Raw genomic sequence first — 22,270 nt, 5'->3', positions numbered from 1 at the left:
TTTGTTTTGTCATTTACTACACTCTGAATCGTATGTAAATTATTAAATTACTAATCCCTCGTATAGGCGTAAGAAACTAACTGTACGTAAGAACCGCCGGAACTGGGACTCATTCCTTTCCTTCTCTCTTCCTCTGCTGAAAAGGTAACGTGGTCGTCGTGTGTTACTTTTCAAAGCTCGATTAAACGCTATATAGCGCACATTTCAGCATTAAATGTTCATATAAGGGCATCGAATATGTTATAAGCTGCTTATGCGCTGTAACATTCGGTGTAGAGAAAATAAAGAGGAAGATATTTTATTATAAACTCTACCGGTGTTGCTTAGCGAGGCCTGCAGTGAGTGAGACAAGCACCACACCGCTAAACATGTTACATTTCAGCATCGACTGATAACAAATAAAGATATTTTTCTCTCTCTCTCTCAAATTGAACGTTGAACATCAGTGTTAAGTATTCTGTGGTGGCTGTTTGTGCCATTGCTGTTTTGTAGCTCTGTAGTTTCATTAGAGGGTTGAGTTTTGATAGTATTACAGGCGCAAATTATATGTGTGTGTAACGTTATAATATATGTGTGTATTACTAAATGATCTTGTTTTATTGGTTATGTGGTTTTGTAGATAAGCAGTCTTAATTGTAGACTGTTTCTTATTCTCATTTGTTGCTTTGCTTCATTCAGGAGTCACTATGGCATCGTCCCACCTGCAGTGGATGGTCATCAGGAACACCTCCAGTTTCCTTATCAAGAGGAACAAACAGACGTACAGCACTGTAAGTCAGACACTGCTGATGTGACAGGCCTTTACAGATTGTTCACCCTAAAATGAAAATTCTGTCATTAATTACTCACCCTCATGTTGTTCCAAACCCAAAAATATAAATCTCTAATGTGTGTGTTCACGAGAGCACCACAATGCATGCGTGTTGTTGACGTGAGATCAGATGTTGCGTGAACGTGCATTGGAGTTTAATATTTTGAAAATAAAGTGGTAAATTGTTTTTTGCTCGAACAAAGCACTCACATCCATTCATAAAATGAAGGATAAACCTCTGGAGTCACATGGATTACTTTAATGATATCTTTACTACCTTTCTGGGGATTGAGTGATAGTTGCGTAGACTGTCAATGCAGGGACAGAAAGCTCTCAGATTTCATTAAAAGCATCTTCATTTGTGTTCCGAAGGTGAACGAAAGTCTTGCGTGTCTGGAACAACATGAGGGTAAACGGGTTAAAAAATTGGGTTAACTAACACTTAAATGGGTTTAGTTTAATTCACACTAAGCTGATATTGTGCGTTTTCTAGTGTTTTAATGCGGAAATACTGATTCGAGAATGAATGCAGGCTTAGAAATTAGTTTAGTTCAGAAAATTAGTTTGTTTCCCCCCATCCTTTCATATGTAGATGTAATCTAGTGTATCTGATTTTGCTTCAGGGTTTTCCATCTCTAAAATATCTTAATATCGCCTAATATTCTGCGATCCAGAATACCAACTGAACACGAGTAGGAAAACTGATAGTTTTGACTGCGTAAACGGAAGTGTAATTTACTCGCGTCCACAAGACTTTCTTTATTGCTTAGGGATGAGGAGTGCCTTAACCTGTCTATCTTAGAATTGGTGTATTTTTACTGTCTTAAACAGTTTGCACCAAAATACCTTGATAAAATAAATTGATAAGCTTAATTATTGGCATTTTTGTCTGTACTGCTGTCTGTGACTCTGTCCGAACACTATAGTTGTCCTGCTGAACATTTCCAATGTTTTTTTGTTTTTGTTATACATTTCTATTTCTGATTTCTAATCTTGCATACCCTTCTCTCATGATCAGGAACCAAATAACCTGAAAGCCAGGAATTCTTTCCGCTTCAATGGCCTCATTCACAAGAAGACTGTTGGCATCGAGCCGGCCGCTGATGGCAAAGGTGTGGTCGTCGTCCTGAAGAAACGTGCAGGTGAGTGAGGCTCCGCTAGTTTATGACCCAAGCTGATGGTCAACAGTGACATTTCTTTCAGGGATCCAACTTTTAAATGTCCAGGAAATAATGAGGTTGCACATTAGAATCGTTCAGATGCTAGTTGTTTGTATAATGCAGTTGCATCAAGACATTTGTTTTGGAATTAGATTCTGTAGGTCTCAATGTCTGATTTATCTCTGAAATAAACCATTCATCTGCACTGAATCCTCTTTATTAAACATCTTCTGGCGTTCTTTTACTAAGCTTATTGGTTGCATGTGTTTCAGGTCAGCGTAAACCTGCCACCTCATACGAGAAGATCACCATCAACAAGAACTCTCGCGCCACCCTCGCCAGCGTGAGGAACATCATCCGCAAAAACAAATACAGGAGAGACCTGCGCATGGTGAGTTCACACGGCCACACAAAGGCATGAAGGATTTAGCAATTTTACAGTTTACTTTAGTCATTTGTAATTGGACACAATTTGCTTCTGGGAAATAGTTTTAAACTCTTAGTTCTGTGTTTATACGTAATGCACAAGAGCTCTACAGCTCCACAGTAGATGCAGTATGGAGTGAATGCACTTCAGCTGCCCAGTAGACTGATGCTCTGTCTGTGTCCTCCAGGCGGCTGTGAGACGCGTGAGCGCCATCCTGAGGAGTCAGAAGCCTGTGGTGGTGAAGAAGAAGCGCGCCAGGGCTCCTAAGAGTTCATAAATAATTGCATTTACAGCTTCTGACTTAATAAAATGCTTTTGGTCAAACTTTCTTTTCCTGCACGTCTAATTTTTAATTGGTCTACACTCACAAAACATGAAACTCACTGAGTTTAACTAGTGAACTTGACTTTACTTGTGAAGCAAGGTTGGGTATTCTACAGTTATTTACTGTCACTTGTGGTCTAACAAGGCATTTCATGAAGAGAAAAGGCGGCTTAAAGTTGTCTTGGTTTACAGGATTGGATTAAGAGCAGATTGTTTAATGTGTTATCAGGATGTTTCCCATTAAATCAACACTTAATGTCATACTTAAAATGTCAAGGTAATGAAGCATTAAACCACTGTTTTTCTGACTAGCATTACTTTTTTAAATATGAATGGTACCTTCATCCACTAACATTCCTGTTCATCTCAGTTCATGCTACAAAAAGTGTTCCCATGCATCGCAGTGCCACTTTCCCCCTTGTCTTTACATGAAGGTGTAAATAATCCTGCAAGGCCAAATTAAGTATAAAATAATGTACATACATCTGAGATGTCCTGTTAGTGGCCTTGTGTTATCCATTTGGCTCTCTCAACTTCAAGCCTGAAAGCCAGTCAACAGAAAACTTGGGTCACCCAAAATGAACGTAATTTACTAACCCTCGCGTCATTCTAAAGCTGTATGTACTTGTGCGATGATTCTTTATTTACTTGAAGTCCCTCTGTGGGTAAAATCAAGCTTTTAATGTGTATATGTCTATGTGGTGTTTTCAATATGCTTTAAGGCAAACCATGTGCCAATTCACATGTCAACACCATTGAGGAGTATTTTCTCCTTAAAGGGTAACTAAACCCTAAATATACCCTGTATATTAAATGAGGCAAGGGTGTAGAGTTACATTCAAGCTTTTAAGGCATGAAGAATTTTTTCCCAAAGAAAAAACGTTTAAATATGTAATTTTTGGTGATCAAAGATGTTTTAAGGGATACAATTATTGACTACAGGGGGCCTTTAAAATTTTCCCAGCTCTCATATCTCATTTGCTTGGAATAGCAAATGAGTGTGTATAGTGTTATTTATATACTAATAAAGTATTAATATTGAATTAGCATTTCTTTTTAGATTTTCAGTTTTCATGTTAATTTTAGTTTGTTTTAATTGTGTGTTTATGTCATTTTTATTCTTTTCGATATTTCTACAGCATATTGCTTGTTTGTTTTATTGTAAGGCAGCATTTCGCTTGTCTTTACTTCATTTACTCTTAACAGTTTGTAATCATTTTTATTTAACTATAACAACACTTGTGAGCTGTTTTGGACGGCTCTTTTTTTTTTTGGTCATTCAGAAGTTAATGTTTTTTGGTTAAACAACTCTTGCTAACCCGTAACCCCACACACAGTCTGTGGTTGTCGCTGGGTTTCTGTGGTAAAACTGCAGTGCAGCTGGAGTGTTTTATCGTGTTGCATCAGGATAATCTATGAGCGCGTTCATGAGTTCATTTAATGATTGAATTGATCTGGATAAAGTAGAGCTCTCTCTCTCTCTCTCTGTCTCTCTCTCTCTTACTCTCATTAGATTAGTTTCACTGCATTGGACTGTCAGATGAGTGTGTGTGAGAGCAGTGCGTCCCTCAGCCAGCAGAAGCTCCACGGCGAGTGTGTGAGTGAAGATGCCGTTGTGAGGACAGCAGGTGTGTGTGAGTGTGTTGAGGATGCATCGCTCGCGGGCTCTGCGCTGTGTGTGTGTTGGTGTGCTGCTGCTGGCCGTGTGTTGTCGAGCGTTTGAGCTTCAGGACACCATCCACGCACTGATCGAGGAGAACATCCACCTCCACGACCAGCTGGAGAACCTGACGAGAGCCCTGAGAGAGCTGAGGCAGCTCCTGTTCCAGCACAGCGACGGCGGTAACCCTGCATTATCACCCTGAGGCCGGTTTCACAGACAGGGTTTAGAATAAACCAGGATTAGGCCTCAGTTCAAATAAGTAGCTTTTATAGACGTGCCTTAGAAAAACAAAAAAAAAAACAGACAAAACAATAGCACTGACATATTTTAAGGTATGTCAGTGCAAGTTGCTTTCAGTTAAAACTGCTCAAACATGCATTTAAGTCTGGGACTAGCTTAAGCCTCGTCTGTGAACCCTTCATTTATCACACTGAAAATATTGGATTTTGTCTGTCAGATTTGTGTAGCCTAAATGTTAAAGGGAAAGTTCACCCCAAAATGAACATTTTGTCAGTTAAATGGTGTTAAATGTGAAAATGTGCTTATTTAAAACGTTTGTTTATTTATTTATTTTTTTGCTGGATGACAATTTGCCTCAGATCACACTCATGAACATGATGAGGAACTTCAGCATCTCTGGGAGGAATGGTCGCAACACAGTGAGTTTCTCACTCATTCATGTCCTGAAATACTTTTAATAACCTGCATCTAAATAAACAAAAAAGTGTTTTGGCCCTGCTTTTGCTCTACGTTAACATGCCCATATCGACTGATTGTGTAATGTCGGAAACAGGACACTGCTCATCAATAATGGCACATGCACTTCATATGACCATATATGGGCGGGAATTATTGATTTACAGATACAAAAGGACAGTGGTTTTCAAAAATTAAGGCTAAAGACCCCTAAATAATCATAGCTAGAGACTAAAACGTAAGATTTTTGGAAAGAAATTAGGCTAATACTTTTTCAGCAAGGATGGATTAAAAGAATCAAAAAATACAGAAAAGACATTTAAAATGTTACAAAATATTTAAATCTTAAATAAATGCTGTTCTTTTAACCTTTCTATTCTGTTTCTTTCTTATTTCCACACAAATGTGAAGCAGCACAACTTTCAACATTGATCATAAAAACACATGTTTCTTGATCAGCAAATCATCATATTAGAGTGATTTCTGAAGGATCATGTGACACTGAAGACTGGAGTAATGATGCTGAAAATTCAGCTTTGATCAAATAATCAAATAAATTACATAATAAAAGATGCATTTGAATTAATGTGTATTTATACTGTGAAAAAAAAATGCTTTATGTTATTGAAAACTTACTGATTCCAAAATGAAATAACTGAATTATTTGTAATTGTATTAAAGCTAAAAAAAAAAAAAAAAAAAATCAGATCTGTGTAATATTTCCTGTAAGTGTCAGTGAAGCTGCTATCGCCCCCAGTGGAGACTGAAGGTCAAATCAAGCACATTACATTATAATCTAGTCTTCAGCGCAGGGTTCTTTTGTAGACTTTTGAGACTTTATACACATAATAATTTATTCTGGACTTCTATTCTTACAGAAAAGGTTCATATGTTCCACAGTAGCTTATAACTATACTTTTGTTACATATTACATAATAAATATTTGCGGTGTCATCAAGTCTAGAAACAGGTGTAATAGAGCAGATTAAGGACTTCCTGCAACACCAGTGTTTAAAAGCATTAGATCTCTTACACTGCAGCTTTAAAACTCAGACTTTAGTCGACATGAAACAATACTATTACATAATACGTCCCTGTTATCAATTAGATATCAGTGTTATTTTTAGTATTATTTATATGCTATTTATATTTATAAAGTTTGATTATTATTTTGAATTAGTGTTTTACTCAACAATAACAGTACTGTCAGTTCTGCAGTAATTTGTGTGTGTGTGTGTGTGTGTTGCAGGCGTCACACCTGAGACACACCTGCTGTTGGAGCGCGCTCTGTGTGGACACGACCTCCATGGCTCCGCCCCCTCCAGTTCAGGACACACACCCTTTATCTTTATCACTTTCATCATTCTTGCACACTTTCTTTTATGAAGCACATGTGTGAGTTTTATGGTGCGTATGTGAGTGTCTTCAACCACATTCGACATCATTCAGAGCAGGTAAATCTCAATAGTTGACCGATTGACATTTCAGTATTTGTCAATCTTGGTGAAATTGATTGAAAATAGGAATAGTGAGAATCAAACTATTATGAGTAAAGCAACAGAGTAGTTTATCAGGCGTGGTTTATTTTAAATTGATATCCAAGACAATTCAGAACAGCACTAAAACAATTATACATGTGATGACTGTTTTTTCACCCTAGAATAATCTATTCTTGCCAAATAATACTTAAAAAAAACACACACAAAAAAACCAATAAACTTGAAAATGGTATGTGCCCATTGTCACTGTACTGTATTTGTTCTTAAAATATTCAGAATATTCTGAAAGTATTATGGAATCAGTAAAGTGGATGAACGCCATCAGGTTAAAACTACTAACAATGATCTCATTGTATGAAGGACAAGATGTTTTCTTTGATGCAACTCTTCTTTTTTTTTTTTTAACTCAGATTTCTGCAGTTACTCATTGAAGCACTGAAATTGAAGTGTTTCTACTGTATTCATATTCATATTAAAACCTGAGCAATGAACAGCAGTTACTGTAAATCAAGATTAAAATGCTAAATAAAGATTTGTATTTAAATAACCTTTTGTTAATGTTGCCTGTTTTTAATAAATGAACAGAAATTATCACTTTTTGTGAAACTTTTTCCTTTCAAGTTCCGTGATCAAATTTTATTTTAGTATACCGTCTTAAATTAAGTACAATCAACGTGGATGATTAAGTCATTTAAACGTAAACTGACTTAAAAAAAATTAGTTGAATCGTGTATAACAAAAAAGTTGAAAATTGCTTATTTTAATAAGTTAAAGCAATGTAAAAACTTATGTTGTCATAACTTATTGATATTTGAGATCTGCTCATAGTTTTTATTTTTAATTAGTTATTTTGTTTTCATTTCAACTTTATAGTATTTTTGTTATGTGTTTTTGTCATATTTGTTTTTTTAATTTCTAGGTAACGCTTTAGAATAAGGTTTCATTTAGCTAACATGAACTAGATTGAACAATACTCATACTTACAATACTTATTAATCTTAACTTAAATCTTTAATGTTAATTTCAACATTTTTTATATCCAAAGTTGTATCTGTTAAATAATGCACTGTGAACAAACATGAACATCTTTATTTTAACTAACATTCATACAATTAATTTAACTTAAACATTAAAACAATTCAATTAATTAAAACAAATTTTATAAATCATATTAATGTTATGCATTAACTAATGTTAACAAAAGAGACCTTAGTGTAAAGTGTTGTGTCTATATAGTTTATTCATTTGTATTTTATAGTTATTTATTTGACTAAACTAACTGATAAAACAGGCCTATAGCGTTTATCGTTTAAGCAACAATGGTTTAAGTTTGACAGTAAAAAACGTTGGGTTATTTGTTTAACCCAACCGTTGGGTTACACATATTGGGTCAATTTGTTGGGTTATTTTCCAAAAATATTGGGTAATTTTTAAAAACGTTGGGTAATTTCTAGAAATAACCCGACTGTTATTTATATTTAACTCAACTGTTGGGCTTTACCAACCCATAGTTGGGTTATTTTTAACCCAACAATATTAAGTGAGTATAATAACTCTGGAGTGATCTTGAGAATCTAAAGGTTATCATATGGAAAATAAATGAAGTGCAACGATAAGAGTTATAATGTCTGTAGCCTATTGGTTTTTATTAATCAAACAAGTCCAAACGCAGGCTTTGGTGTAAGAACATCTTTATTGGGTATGTAAGCATTAATTCCAATTCAGAATCCACAAATGTAACCAAGTACGGAAAACTGACACAAAGAACAACACTGAGCGAAACGGAGGACGTGTTCAGAGAGAGAGAGCGAGAGAGAACTGATTATGAATTTGACAGAGATGAGTTTTCTGAGCCTTGAATTGGAGAGTTGAATTTTCACAAACAGAAACTGCAGAGCGATGAGGTAATCAGAATTCCAACATTCTGACATGGAACGTTCACATGTTTTAAAATTCATCTTAGAACCTTAGAAATAATAGAGAACACAGTCCTGGTACAGTACGACTTTAGATTATTATTATTATTATTATAGACAAAAAAATAAACAGGATAGAAAAATAAAAACAGATTGAAAAAGCAATATATTGTTCTCTGGAACCCCAAATTTACACATAAAATAAATCTATCAACCGTAAGAGCAGTTGGCATACGGATAATTAAGTTATCTGAAGAGAAACTCTGTCACAACAGAGAATTTGGTTAAAAAGCGCGTTTGTAAATTTAAATAACATTAAATTAGCAAAAGGGACTCACTGTATACATCAAAGCCGGCAGAATTATACACACGGTCCTGAAGAATAAAGGAACAAAAAGCTTCGAAATGCGGTTTCCTCGTTTTAGGGAACGCAACATAGCGTTCACGAGATCACGACCATTATTTGCATATGATAATATACACTTTCTGATGCCACTTAAAAACGTATAGCTACTGAAATGTTTTCCCTTACAAAAGGCATTAGTTGATGTTTGAGCTGGTGAGGTGAAAGTACAAACTGTTCTGTAACCACAGAGGAAAGCACGAGTTTATCGCGTAATGTATTCAACATGCTGCAAACGCACATACAGATTAAACATGTAGCCTATTAAATGACTTTTCTGAGCACCTTTAAAGTACACAATATTCACACTAACATCATAATTCAGAGTAACACGGGCACTAAACAAAAGCATCGACATCTTGAAGATCCACTTTTAAAACAGCTTCAAAATAGCACCATTGTTACCGAGACAAACCTTTAAGGCCCATTCACACTAAAAACGATAACTATATCGATAAGCGCGCTGCTATGTGTCGTCTGTCGCTTTAAATGTTCGCGCTCTTAAGTCAGAATGGATTCTGATTGGCTGTCAAGGTTTTTCTCGTTGATCAGCTGACGAAAGCTGAAGAAAAAAAGTTTTTCGAACGATTTTTCGACGATTTAATCGTTATCGTCGTTGGTGTGAACGGGCGTTTGATGAGTGAATCTCACGAAACCTGTTAAGAACATGTCCAAGTCATATTTTACCCAGAAATCAAAAGACAGCAATAAACTGCTGATATTTTGAGCTCAGAGTACGTTTTTGTCAAAAAGTTTTTCTTTTGTTCTCTCCTTGAAACCGAACAGAAAAAAAAGAATAAAAATACATTTTGCATAATCAAATTAAAGTCTTAGGCCCACTTTTTGCATTGTGATGATAATTTTATGACAACTGAACAATTTTTTTACTCATTGATGTAATGTTTCAGCAATTCAACATTTCTGTAATGATAATCATCAAAGCAAATAATAGCCTACAAATTACAAAAGTAAGTACAGAAAGGTGAATTATTTCCATATGCATTACGGTAAAAAAGATGTCCGTAAAAATGTGCTAGTCACAAAAATGCCACAATGCAAATATTAATAATATGCTTTCTTTTTCTTTTTGGTTGAAATATGACCCAGGCGTGTTCTCATGAGGGATTCACTCTCATCAACTCCTTCGAACAAAACACACACATTTTCATTGAGAAACGCCCCCTTAAAGTGACAGGCGCACCTCAGGTGGGTCATGTGTGTTGATATGCACAGGTGTGTCTGCAAGTTTGATAGAAGCATACACCTTCACTCGTTTACTGATCCATCACATACACACACACACACACACACACACACACACACACACACATGAACACAAACACACAAACACACACACTTCCCTGTCTGCTGGAGTGTTAAAATGACACGAATGAATGACAACATCCCTGAAAAAGCTTCCTTATTGAGATGCACACTTAATATATAATCAATTATCATTTTTTCTGTTTTCCTATTGCACTTTAGCATTTCTTTTTTTACACGTGACAAAATTAATATATAAAAGATCAGATAAACAATAAGTGTATATGTACATATAATACCTCTCAATGATCTTAATTCATCTCTTCAATAAACTTGATTCTTATTATAAAAGTACAAGTATGATAATAACTTATTATTATTATTATTATTAATTTGAAAGAGCAACTAAAAGAAAATGAGCACCAAAGAAACAGGCTGAGAAAGAAGAGAGAAGAAGAAGAGAGAAAGACAGAGACAGAGGGTTTAGCAGTTTCTCCGGCCCCGGATGTCCTGAGTTTTTGTCCCTGCGAGATGATTGGCTTGTTTTTTTAGAGGAATCAAATCTGATTGGACATCCATGGCTGGTAGGGGCGGGATTTCCTTTAGACTGTGGGAGTCTCTAATGCTGTCACCCAAAGCCCCGCCCACACCACCTCTTTCTGTTTCTGCAGTCCAGTCAGTGGCTGAATACTGAAGGGGGCGGGATGTGGGCGGGTCAGTGTGTGTTTGAGGAGCGCACACACACTCACAATCTCACACACACACACTATAGAAAGCACACAGGTCCGACTTCTAGGTGAAAGCGTGATGAGGGCGTTGTCTTCGGTAGGTTGCTAATGCGTTTGACAGGAAGTAAGGTGGGGTCCGACACCCGGAACAGGAAGTCAGCATGTTGCCAGCGCCCGTTCAGTTGCTATGCAATAAAAAACACACAATCAGTGATGCAAAAGTGACTCAAGTTCATGACTAAAGTTCAGTGTTGTTATTGTTAACTTATTGTTATTGTGGACCCTTTTCAGAAGCATCAAGAATCATTTCTCTTTTGTTTCATTTCCCTATTGTTCTCATTTGTAAGTTGCTTTGGATAAAAGCGTCTTCTAAATGAATAAATGTAAATGTAATGTAAATGTCATTTTCACACATGAATCGGCTCCTCTGAGTTCAGATCTTAAACTCATTGAAAGTGTTTGGGATGTGCTGGAGGAGACTTTACAGAGTGCTGGACTCTTGCATTGTCAATACAAGATCTTGGCCAAACATGTATGAGCCTCTTGATAAAAAATATCATTCTTCATGCTCCTCCCAACCATTCTTTCACAATCTGAGCCTGATGAATCTTGACATTGTCATCCTGGAATATGAACATGATGTGTCTTCCTACATGGTTGTTTAAGAAATGAAAAGCTACACACTCCATCAGTTAGGGTTAGAAACTGTTGCTAAACATATAACATGTAGAAACATCATAATCACTGCAATAATGATCCAATCATAAGCCGCGTTTCCATTACAGATTTGCGCAAATGTTTTGCGCTATTATCTAAATATCGATAAAAAACTATTGCGAAATGACGGTGTTTCCATTAACTGATGTTATGCGACTAAAACGTCCTTTTTTCTCTCGCGATAAGTCATTCCAAAAATCACGGCAACGGACGTTGGTTTATATAATATCACAGCCACCGCATTAGACATTATTATTATTAATGGAAGGAGACGTGGCGTGTTATCCAAGCATTAATGGCAGGGAAAGACCCTTATACTGCGAACGACACATATAGCCTAGGCTAAAGCTTGAAATGTCCACTTTAAAACGAACAAATTCAAATCGAAAGCTAATACCTTCTGATTAATCCGTATGAAATGTGCATTTCTCTCTGAAAGCGCATCAGCTACCAGCGGAGATGGAGATGTGATTTTAACCAAAACAATAGTTTATTAATAATATTAATGGCTCTTCTCATTCAGCACTGCGAGAAAAACATAAATTCCAGGTTCTAATTTGGCCTTAGAAAACCAGTAAAATCGATGTTTTCCATATTAATTTGTGAATATTTTAAATGTTTAGTAAAGGGGCAAAAAGTCATAAACAAAAATCTGAAAATTCGTCGATATTTACTTTTTTGCGCATCAGTTGGTGTAGCCAGTTCAAATTAAAAACGAAAAAGGAAAAACGAATGGACACAAAAGTAGCCTACATGGATCGTTTGGACAGAATACGAGACAGAGTTCTTTATTAAATTCATAAAAGAAACAATAATTAGCCTATAGGAATACTGGATTCTAAATCTCAAAGAAATGCCACAATCAAAACCTCGGAGCAGAAATGAGGGCGAAACACCCAGAAACTCCTTAGGCTATATTTTGTTTCGATCAGTTCTCGCGCTCCAGTTTACAGAGATCATCGTCTGATTGTTTTATTTTATTTTACAAAAGCACAAAGTTTTCTTGTTATTGTGAGTTTACACAAATAAAAGTAGTTGAGAATAATGTATTATTATTTTCTGTATGACCATGTACTTTAAGTTGTTTCCACTGTTGATAGGAAAATGCAAGTGTTCACGCCCGCGCCTCCGTGTCATGCAGTGCGCGCTCCACACTCAGCTTTGTTCCTTTTTTGCATAAAAGCATCTTCTAAATATAACCTATTAAATGTTATAATAAAATAATATAAAATTATTATTATTTGCGTAGCTATACATGGACCTCAAACACACCGCGTCTTCTAAGTCAGGTGCCTGTAAATGCGCAAAAACTGTTTCCATTGCAGTTTTGCGAAATATTCCTTTTTCGAATTGCCTGAAAAACCACCTCATGCGAGCGTAAAAACTTTTTTGCGATAAACGGGAGTTTTTGCGAAATTGACGTGTTTCCATTGTGCGTATTTTCAATTCGCAATTTAAATTTGCGCAATTTGAAGGGTAATGGAAACGCGGCTATAGACTCTTAAGCATTTGCCTATTTAAATCCAAACAGTGACTTTTATGGCCAGGCAGAGGGAAAAAACACTGAACGCACCTAATAATCATGTGGATTTTGGTTGCATTAATTCAATAAATGCATTATTACTATTTATTTCAATTTAAAATTTAAATGTATATTATTTTCTGATAATCAGGTAAATTAAATACTTGACAAATGAAAAGTACTTTTTTTTTTTTTTTACAATTTTGATCCTGTTGGATTCAGATCAAATGATTTGACTTCATATTTAATTATTCCTATCTACTTATATTTAACAGTTGGAGCTTTTAAATCCTAGTTATATTTACAATATTAAGTATGCTTTTTTGTGATACTTTGGTCATTTTCTTTGCACATGATGCTGTGGCTGTTTTAAAGCTGATTGCACGGTTGCTTCCAGCACTCATTAATTTGAGAGATGTCTGAAGGGCACACTGACCCAGCAGGAGTCTGCTAACACGTCCGGCTCCAGCGTCTCCCCGCTCCACGCATGGAAGCGGACAGCGCTCTGGGACGGGGGCAGGGAGGGCGCGTGGCTCCAGATTGTCACGTTCAGGCAGTGGATAGTGATTCGTTGCTCCGCTCCGGCGCTCAGCAGGTGCAGGAAGTTCATCTGGACACGTCCGACACTGAACTCCAGCTGCGACCAGCCAATAAAACAGCATCATTAACACTTCAACTTCTTTTCTAAACATAGCCTCCCAAAGATAAGCATTAATGTAATAAAAAACTGATCTGGAAGCGGAATGCTACAGACCTTGGCTGTGGTGATGGGCCTGAGACAGGTGCGTCCACCACCGCTGAAACTGCACATCACTTCTATAGAGTCTGAGGAGCAGCCCAGGTTTGGGTCGATCCAATAAGTGCCTGAAGAAACCAGAACACAAATATTTCAGCAATGTTGAAATATGACAATAGTAAATGCTTAATTATTACAGCTATTTACAGATGTTATTGATGGTATTTAGCCCAGAATATTCCTTTCAGGTTCAACACACACACACACACACACCATCGTAGAGTGTATCCCGGCAGTCGTGCAGGTCTTTGCAGAGTCGAGCAGGATGATCTCGTGTGCCCAGCGGGTTCTTCAGACTGTGGACCAGAGAGCTCAGGTAATGGAGAGTCCGCAGGATCTCTGGAGCCTGATCCAACATTGGCATGTCCATCAGACCCCGACCCTGAGAGAACAGCAGGACAGCCTTTAAAACTACATATAAACACACAATCGTCTATAGCCCCTTTCACACAGAGATTCCGGAAAATACACGGATAATCGTTTGATTTTGGTTCATTCACACTGCCAGTGATTTTCCGGAATCTGTGAGTGCGTTCACACACATCCTGTAAAGATCCCGTAAAGTTCCCGTAAAGACACGTGACGTCAGGATGTGTTGTAGAAAGCCCAGTCTAATCTTCCGCTACCGCTCTTTCCATTGTAGTCGTGCACTTGGTGGATTTTTATTCTTAAGTTTACTAATGATCTGCGCTTTCGATCTCGAGAAACCACGCTCGAGCATTTTTTTACGGATTCGGTCGTACACTAACGCATTGCGTACTGTTCCACAAAGCTGGCGAACGCTCTCAGCTTCAGTGCAGATAGTAAGGAGCTCCTGGTCTCGGCTTCATTCTAGTTTGCACATTTTTTCGTTCTTTCTGTGTTGATGACGAACACAAACTTGTTCTAAGAGCAACAAAATACCCCTTACGGCATTGGTCCTGGCTTTTGTTCACACAGGGCAAGTTCCTGGACTGATCCTGGCAATGTTACTAGGTCCCCATCCCGGCATCGATCCCAGCATCAATCCCGGGACGTGTTTGCGTTCACACAGAAGGCACTCTAGCAATTTTACGGCAATTTCCCGGGATCAACGTGCTGTGTGAAAGGGGCTTATGACCGTGCAATAATACTAAATAAACAGGCCATGTACTTTGTGTGTGTGTGTGTGTGTGTGTTTGAATGATCTCACCTCTATTTTCTGTGTGTTTGTCTCCCTAAAAACTGGCTGGGCCACTCCAAGACCAAAATCTTGTTTCTAAAACACACATGCACACAAGCAAACTTAATAACGCATATGTACAGAACAGCAATGAATGAATGAATGAATGAAATATAGGGTTAGTGAATATTCTTACCATAGCCAGTGGGATTGCAGGTGGACCCTGTAAAGAACCGAATAATAAAACTATAATAAACATAACTGTATATTAATTATTCTGATAATATTAGAACATAGTAGAGATTGGCATGTATGTGTGGAATGGATTACTTTAGTTTGGGGACAAAATTGTGTATAATCTGAAAAATTTCTGGTTGGGGATATTTGAGGACACCTTCAATTTAAAAACAATATTTTTTATGTTTTCTTAGAATTTTAAAAATGTAAAATTATCTGCTTTAGTCTGAAGTCACTTAATATTTCACAATATTATTTATTTGACTGCTCTGACACTATTGGATGAGAACTGAACTGAGCTGGTCGAAGACAACTGCTTTATAGATTAAATGAACTAATTTGATAATTGATGATCTTTACAACGGAACTGAATCAACACTGACAACAAACTGATTCAGCTGAATAATGACACTTTTCTTTTGCATCATTGAATCATTTTCCTGTTATCACTGTAAAGCTGCTTTGAAATAATCTGTACTGTATAAAGCGCTGTATAGGTATAGGTATAAAGGTGACTTGACTCGACTTGAGTCATTATAATTAGACATAAAACAGTAGACATCTATGGAAGGTCCTAAAAAGCTGAAGTAAATATTCTGAAAGAGTCTATTAAAAGTGTTAAAGAAAGAAGTGTGTGTTTTACCGGCGGTCCAGGAAGTCCACGCGGTCCAGGAGCACCCTGGAAAAACACACACATAACAAAGTTAGAACAAGACAAGTGGTTTTGAAATAAACACAAGCCATGGATAATGAGAAATGCTGTGTCTGTGATCGTAGAGACTCACTCGAGGTCCCTGAACACCCTGGAAGGAAAGAAAGAGTGTTTAAGAGACACCTGTAAGATCTACTGTGATATCAAGATCTGAAGAGAAAGAGTGAATTCATCTCTTCTCACCATTTCTCCTTTGTTGCCAGAATCTCCTCTCGAGCCCTACAGAGAGACGTCAGTGTGAGAACAGAGGTCAGCTGAGGTCAGAGAGCAGAGAACACCACACGGTTCACTATAGAAGTGGCATATACTCACTGGACTCCCGATCGGGCCGATCACACCGACAGGTCCAGCTAAACCCCCTCGACCCTGAAAACAACATGGACATATTACTATACGAACACTGTTATATGTGCCATGTGATCTATTGAGTTAGACAGACAGACAGACAGACAGACAGATAGATAGATGTGTGTGTGTGTGTGTGTGTGTGTGTGTGTGTGTGTGTGTGTGCTCACCATGCTGCCTTGAGGCCCTTTAGGCCCCTGAATGCCTTTCTGCCCAAAGTCTCCTGGAGGGCCCTGAATAAACAACACAAACATCAATCCCACATAAACAAACACACAAATACACAAATACACAGCTGTGCCTAACCCAACATTAATGCTAGTGTGTGTGTTGTGTATATTGAAGAGCACTAGAGCCTTTATGAAGTGGAACATTCAGTGGCCACAGACACCATGAAAACATGACTATTTCTCACTGTCAATGTGTGTGTGGCTCCCATTGGTGGTCCTCATTTTTCCACAACTCTAGCTCATCTAGTTAAACCAGAAGCATGAATGAGTCTGAATGAATTAGGAATGGCACAGTAACACCACAACTACACACGCTTGTCCTGTTTTATGAGCTCGCGGCTTTGGGTTTCTGAGAAAACCTCAACAAAAATACACCTCAGTGCTTGTGTGAATTATGACGCTCTTTGAGTGTGTGGATGAAAACATGTTTCCCAAAGGAAAGAACTCTTTGAGAAATGATAAATCTCATCTCTGTTTGTTTCTGTTGGGCAGACACACATGGACGATCACATTTCTGTTTTTCACCAAGAAAAAACATTTAAATCAGATACCTGGCAAGGCAATGTGTGATAAAACTCACCTTCGGTCCAAACATTCCTAGTATCCCTGGATAGCCGGGCTCCCCGATGTCACCCTAAATCAAAGATTAATATTAATGTTTTGTTCCAAAATGAACTGTGGATCTTTTGTAAGCTGGATGTAGTTCTCAGTGAAGAATAACAGAGTTTATGGTTTTGTCAGGGTGTAGGACTCACATGTTGGCCCTTAGATCCCTGGTCTCCCTGAGGTCCTGGAAGGCCCATCCCTCCCTTAAAACCTCTCTTTCCTGAAGGGCCAGGGTGACCAGGAAGACCTCTCTCACCCTATTCATACACAAATATAACCAATGCATACATCAACATGACCCATTCAAGATCATAATATAATATAATATAATATAATATAATATAATATAATATAATATAATATAATATAATATAATATAATATAATATAATATAATAATTAAAAAAAATTAAATTAAAAAGTTCATTTTTTTAATAGAAAATAATATTTTTACACAGTAAAGAGATTTATAATGTTACAGTAGATTTATATTTAAAATAAATGATGTTCTTTTGAACTTTCTATTCATCAAAGAATCCTGAAAAAAGCGTTTCCTCAAAAATATTAATCAGCACAACTGTTTTTAACATTGATAATAATCAGAAATGTTTCTTGAGCATCAAATCATCATATTAGACTGATTTATGAAGGATCATGTGACACTGAAGACTGGAGTAATGATGCTGAAAATACAGCTTTGATCACAGGAATAAATGACATTTTACAATATACTTACATATAAAAAAGTTATTTTAAATTTTAATAATATTTCACAATATTTCTGTTTTTACTGTATTTTTGATCAGCCTTGCTGAGCAGAAGAGATTCTTTAAAATATCTTCCTGACCCCAAACTTTTGAACGGTAGTGTAAATCTGAATCTAAAATGTGATTATTATTCAGGTAAAATGTTAACCTCTGACCTTTGGACCAAATGATCCCTGTGGGCCTGGTAAACCGATAACGCCAACCTTGCCAGGAGCACCGGGTTTACCAGGCAAACCAAACTCGCCATCATCTCCCTGATCACCCTAAAGAAAGAGACAGATGTAATAAACCAGTTCAGACAGATGATAGATCAGGAAACACAGGTCTCATGATGAGTTCTTACTGGTATTCCTCTGCTTCCATCTTTCCCTGGCAGCCCATCCATGCCGGGAACGCCCTCATGTCCTTCTCGACCCACTGTTCCTCTGGGGCCGGCCAACCCGACAACACCCTGATGAGAACACAGAGAGATGCGCTTTTAGGCTGTCATTTAGTAAGAAAGGAAAGATGTTTAAGCAAATATACTTGTGATGAAGGATATTACTGGGAGAATCTCACAAATACAGTACAAACATTTTAGGGTCATATTTCAACCCAAAATCAATGAAGAAAATGATTATAAGAATTCATTATATAAATATATATATATATATATAATTATCTAATTCATATATAAACACATTTAAATTAATAATAAAATATAACATAATTAATTAAAATAAATAAATAAATAAATAAATAAATATATATATATATATATATATATATATATATATGTAATTAAAATTATGCAAATGAAATACATTTATAAATATTGTTATTATTATATATCGCGTAAAGTAAGTCTGTTTAGAACAATTAAGATTTTTCCAGACTTATTACTGTAATATGAAGATTACAGGAGTAAATAAATATTAATATTTTTTAAAGTACAATTGTAATTATACACCATAGTTTTATTGTGCATATTGTATGCCTTTTTAGTGCTGATTTTAATAATAATTATTATTATTTATTTATTATTTAATAATTAAATACATATAATATATATAATTATATAAATTATTTAAATATATACATTTCTTTTTGTATTACAGTAATGACATTTGTGGGGAGCAAATTTAATGCAAAATTGTTTTACACATTTATTCTGGCAGATATCGATCAATTAAAAAATAATTATAAGAATTAATTATATAAAAATTAGGAATGATATAGTTAATACATAACTATTAAATGAATAAATTATATTATTAATTAAAAATGTATATATTATTTATACATTAACTAAATTATAATGAAGTAATTACAATAATGCAAATCAAATAATTAAATATTGCATACTGCATAAAGAAAATGAAGCATGTTTAAGACCATTACAAGTTTTCTATTCTGATAACTGTAATATGAAGAATACTAGATAAAATATTTCAAATTTCAAAGTACAATTGTAAGTATACATAATTGTCCCTAATTGTGCTCCAAGCATGAAGGAGTGACTCTTACTGGTGACCCTCTGCTGCCACGCTCCCCCTGAAGACCCTGTTTGCCCTTCCGACCCTGAAAGTGAACAAAGCATGTGAGAAAAAGAAGTAATGCCAAGGAGAAAACCACACACACAGAATTAATCGTATACAGCATGTACATACACACACACACATCTAACCCATACTGCTGAAGTATGTGACAAGGCTCTGATTTCTACCACATGTTGTTCACGGCTGCTTTTCCAAAACATAAGTAATGAAATCTGAATTTCTTCAAAACATATGCACACACGCTAGCACACATACGAGCTGCGAGTATATCATTACCTGTTCTCCTTTGGATCCTTTGGGGCCTTGTGTTCCACGTGGACCAGCATTACCCTAAAAATGCATTAAAAGAAATGAAAGAAAAGGTGTTTGTGTGCATGTTTAAGAGCGGGCATATCTGTAATCATGATCTTATATCATATAATACGCACAGGTAGTCCAGGAGCACCAGGTTTGCCTCGTAACCCATCAACACCTTGCTGACCCTGCGAATACAGAAACATTTATTTGAGAATGCAAGAATAATTACAAAAAAACAAAAAATTATACATAACAGAAATAAATATGGAATATTACTTAGAACATTAAAGAAATTAATAATTTATTTATTTGATTTATTAATAATAAAACTTTGTGTTAAGAAAATGTGGTGTTTGCTCATGCAAATCTTGCCGTCCAATCTGAACAAACTCCTAAAGCATGAGCAATTTTTATAATAATAGTGATATTTTCCTTAGCAATCATTACTAATAATTCTGTATTTATTCTCTGTCCACAGTTCTACACTTTATCTATTAAAAAACATACATCTCCACTCAAACCATATTTTTGCTGGGGGAAATTTTCATCTAACGTCAACCTAAATCAAAACCTTTTTGAAATGGTCTTCATTGTAATGTAATTCATAAAATATTTTACATTGTTTAGCCGATTAGCATATAAAATGGTGACATGTTGGTGTGTGCCGACGACGCTCCAGTAAATGAGCTAATGTGCTTCATATGTAGTAAGACAATAGTGTGCTTTCTGGGTCGCTGTGTTTATCTCACCACGTATCCTGGATCTCCCGGCTCGCCCCTGTCTCCTCGCTTTCCAATTGGACCCTGAAAATACACAAACACATGCATGATGTTGTGAATATCGCTATTGAATTAAGAGGAAATCAGATATAAAAATGAAAATAAGAGAGACTCACTCTGAGTCCTGGCGGACCAGTAGGACCCTCCACCTTCCCATCATCCCCATGTTCACCCTAAAACATTACATAATGGAAAACATCTTGAAACTGATTCAAAGGAGTGTATGTCTTCATATTAATGGTCAATACTCAAAAATATGGTCACACTTTAGAATAAGGTTTTATTTGTTAACTTTATCTAACATGAACTAACAATGAACAATGAAGTCAACAGCACTATTAGTCTTAGTTAATGTTCATTTCAACATTTATTAATACATTTCTACAATTAAAAGTTGTATTTGTTAACATTAGTTAATGCACTGTGAACTAGCATGGACAAACTGAACAATACTAACATTGAAAAAGATTATTAAATGTTGTAGAAAATATATATCATATCATATCTTATAATATAGTCAACTAATGTTAACAAATGAGTCCGTTTTCTTACCAAACTCATATTACATGGTATTTAAAAGGCACTGTGAGTATATATCATTGTAAGGTTTAGGTATTCAGGTCCATTCAGGGTGATGAAACTGTGCAGGTCACAAGCATAAAAATGTATGAACATAATGAGTGATGAATACATTTTACCTTTTCACCCTTTGGTCCCGGGGGTCCTATTGGACCTTGAGGTCCTTTGTGACCCTGTAGAGAAAGAAAAGGCTTTTAAGCACCATTCCACTAGCAGACTTGAGTTGATCAATTAGTTGATCAACAGTTGATGGGTAATGTGCTAATATGATCATGTGATATTTGTACTTTCTCTCACCTCATATCCGGATATGCCGGGATCCCCTTGCAGCCCCATACGCCCGGGAGCGCCCTGAGACACAGGGAGGAAGAAGATGAGACGGGTCAAATGTTAAGTGAGTTGGACATACTGCTAAACCTAAACTTAATAATAAAAGATGTATCTTTTTACCACATGTCCGATGGTTCCTCGTGATCCCTTTGGTCCGGTGGTTCCGATTGGTCCGATCTTTCCCATGGTTCCTGTCTCTCCCAGATGACCGATGTTACCTTTGGCACCCTGCAGGTATCGTGAAAGTGCAGTCAATATGGCAACTGTGCTCGAAAAATGAAAGATGAATAAAAAACTTCAACCAAACAAAATCTTGACCTCTGATGTCTCACCTTAAACCCTGGTTTCCCTCTCTCGCCATTTTTACCAGGTTTTCCTTCAGGACCCTAAAACACACCCAAAAACAAACCCGCTCTCATTTCACAAATAAAGATGACAGACAGTGTTGTTATTGTTTACTAAAAACCATAAACATACATAAAGCTAAAAATATTAGATACAACTTAAAGGGATAGTTCAGGATTTTAGACATGAATCTCTATAGCTTCCCCATAAGCAGTGTGGTGCATTGACCATGGCTTACCCCCGACAGCGTCCTGTGAGCCGAGCTCCGGTCCAGTTTTGGTCAAGATGAAATTAGTCCGGCAAGTTTGCTGGGGTCACGGCAATAAAGCTTTTTTCTTCTCAAATCAATATGTGTTCAAAAGAGTGATATATTTGCGTCACTAAAACGTTGTCTATGGAGAGGTCAGACCTCGTAATGGCTTGGCACTATTTTCTCCCCT

At 36.4% G+C, this 22,270-nt stretch overlaps 3 protein-coding genes across 4 annotated transcripts in view; 2 read left to right on the top strand and 1 right to left on the bottom strand.

The window, feature by feature from the left end:
* Nucleotides 1-78: 78 nt before the first annotated feature.
* rpl28 (ribosomal protein L28) lies at nt 79-2,722 on the top strand. Of its 2 annotated transcripts, none has more exons than XM_079847713.1 (5): nt 79-144; nt 679-770; nt 1,830-1,953; nt 2,244-2,362; nt 2,586-2,722. In XM_079847713.1, the coding sequence occupies exons 2-5, from the start codon at nt 687-689 to the stop codon at nt 2,673-2,675; spliced, it is 417 nt and encodes a 138-aa protein (XP_079703839.1). In that variant the 5' UTR covers nt 79-144; nt 679-686; the 3' UTR covers nt 2,676-2,722. The 2 variants fall into 2 exon arrangements, with proteins under 2 accessions (XP_079703839.1, XP_079703840.1); XM_079847714.1 differs by having other exon boundaries at nt 120-338.
* Nucleotides 2,723-4,244: 1,522 nt separating this feature from the next.
* On the top strand, nt 4,245-7,170 carry LOC307145137 (uncharacterized protein). Its single transcript, XM_079847999.1, has 3 exons — nt 4,245-4,564; nt 4,985-5,044; nt 6,331-7,170. Exons 1-3 carry the CDS (start codon nt 4,372-4,374, stop codon nt 6,465-6,467), a joined length of 390 nt encoding a protein of 129 aa, XP_079704125.1. The 5' UTR covers nt 4,245-4,371; the 3' UTR covers nt 6,468-7,170.
* Nucleotides 7,171-8,907: 1,737 nt separating this feature from the next.
* Nucleotides 8,908-22,270, bottom strand: part of col27a1a (collagen, type XXVII, alpha 1a) — a 65,063-nt gene continuing 51,700 nt past the window's right edge. Inside the window, exons 38-61 of the mRNA XM_079846706.1 lie at nt 21,818-21,871; nt 21,606-21,713; nt 21,453-21,506; nt 21,275-21,328; nt 20,693-20,749; nt 20,547-20,600; nt 19,929-19,982; nt 19,777-19,830; nt 19,469-19,522; nt 18,306-18,413; nt 18,118-18,225; nt 17,346-17,453; nt 17,171-17,224; nt 16,531-16,593; nt 16,328-16,381; nt 16,199-16,234; nt 16,089-16,106; nt 15,947-15,982; nt 15,263-15,289; nt 15,097-15,162; nt 14,139-14,307; nt 13,884-13,993; nt 13,566-13,766; nt 8,908-11,075 (exon numbers count right to left, since the gene is read on the bottom strand). Of these exons, the coding sequence (XP_079702832.1) occupies nt 10,929-11,075; nt 13,566-13,766; nt 13,884-13,993; nt 14,139-14,307; nt 15,097-15,162; nt 15,263-15,289; nt 15,947-15,982; nt 16,089-16,106; nt 16,199-16,234; nt 16,328-16,381; nt 16,531-16,593; nt 17,171-17,224; nt 17,346-17,453; nt 18,118-18,225; nt 18,306-18,413; nt 19,469-19,522; nt 19,777-19,830; nt 19,929-19,982; nt 20,547-20,600; nt 20,693-20,749; nt 21,275-21,328; nt 21,453-21,506; nt 21,606-21,713; nt 21,818-21,871 (1,848 nt within the window). The 3' untranslated portion in view covers nt 8,908-10,928. The remainder of the gene's footprint in view (nt 11,076-13,565; nt 13,767-13,883; nt 13,994-14,138; nt 14,308-15,096; nt 15,163-15,262; nt 15,290-15,946; nt 15,983-16,088; nt 16,107-16,198; nt 16,235-16,327; nt 16,382-16,530; nt 16,594-17,170; nt 17,225-17,345; nt 17,454-18,117; nt 18,226-18,305; nt 18,414-19,468; nt 19,523-19,776; nt 19,831-19,928; nt 19,983-20,546; nt 20,601-20,692; nt 20,750-21,274; nt 21,329-21,452; nt 21,507-21,605; nt 21,714-21,817; nt 21,872-22,270) is intronic.

The sequence above is a fragment of the Squalius cephalus genome, assembly GCF_949319135.1.
Source record: "Squalius cephalus genome assembly, chromosome: 17".
NCBI classification, from domain to species: domain Eukaryota; kingdom Metazoa; phylum Chordata; class Actinopteri; order Cypriniformes; family Leuciscidae; genus Squalius; species Squalius cephalus.
This window is presented reverse-complemented; position numbering and strand designations above follow the sequence as displayed.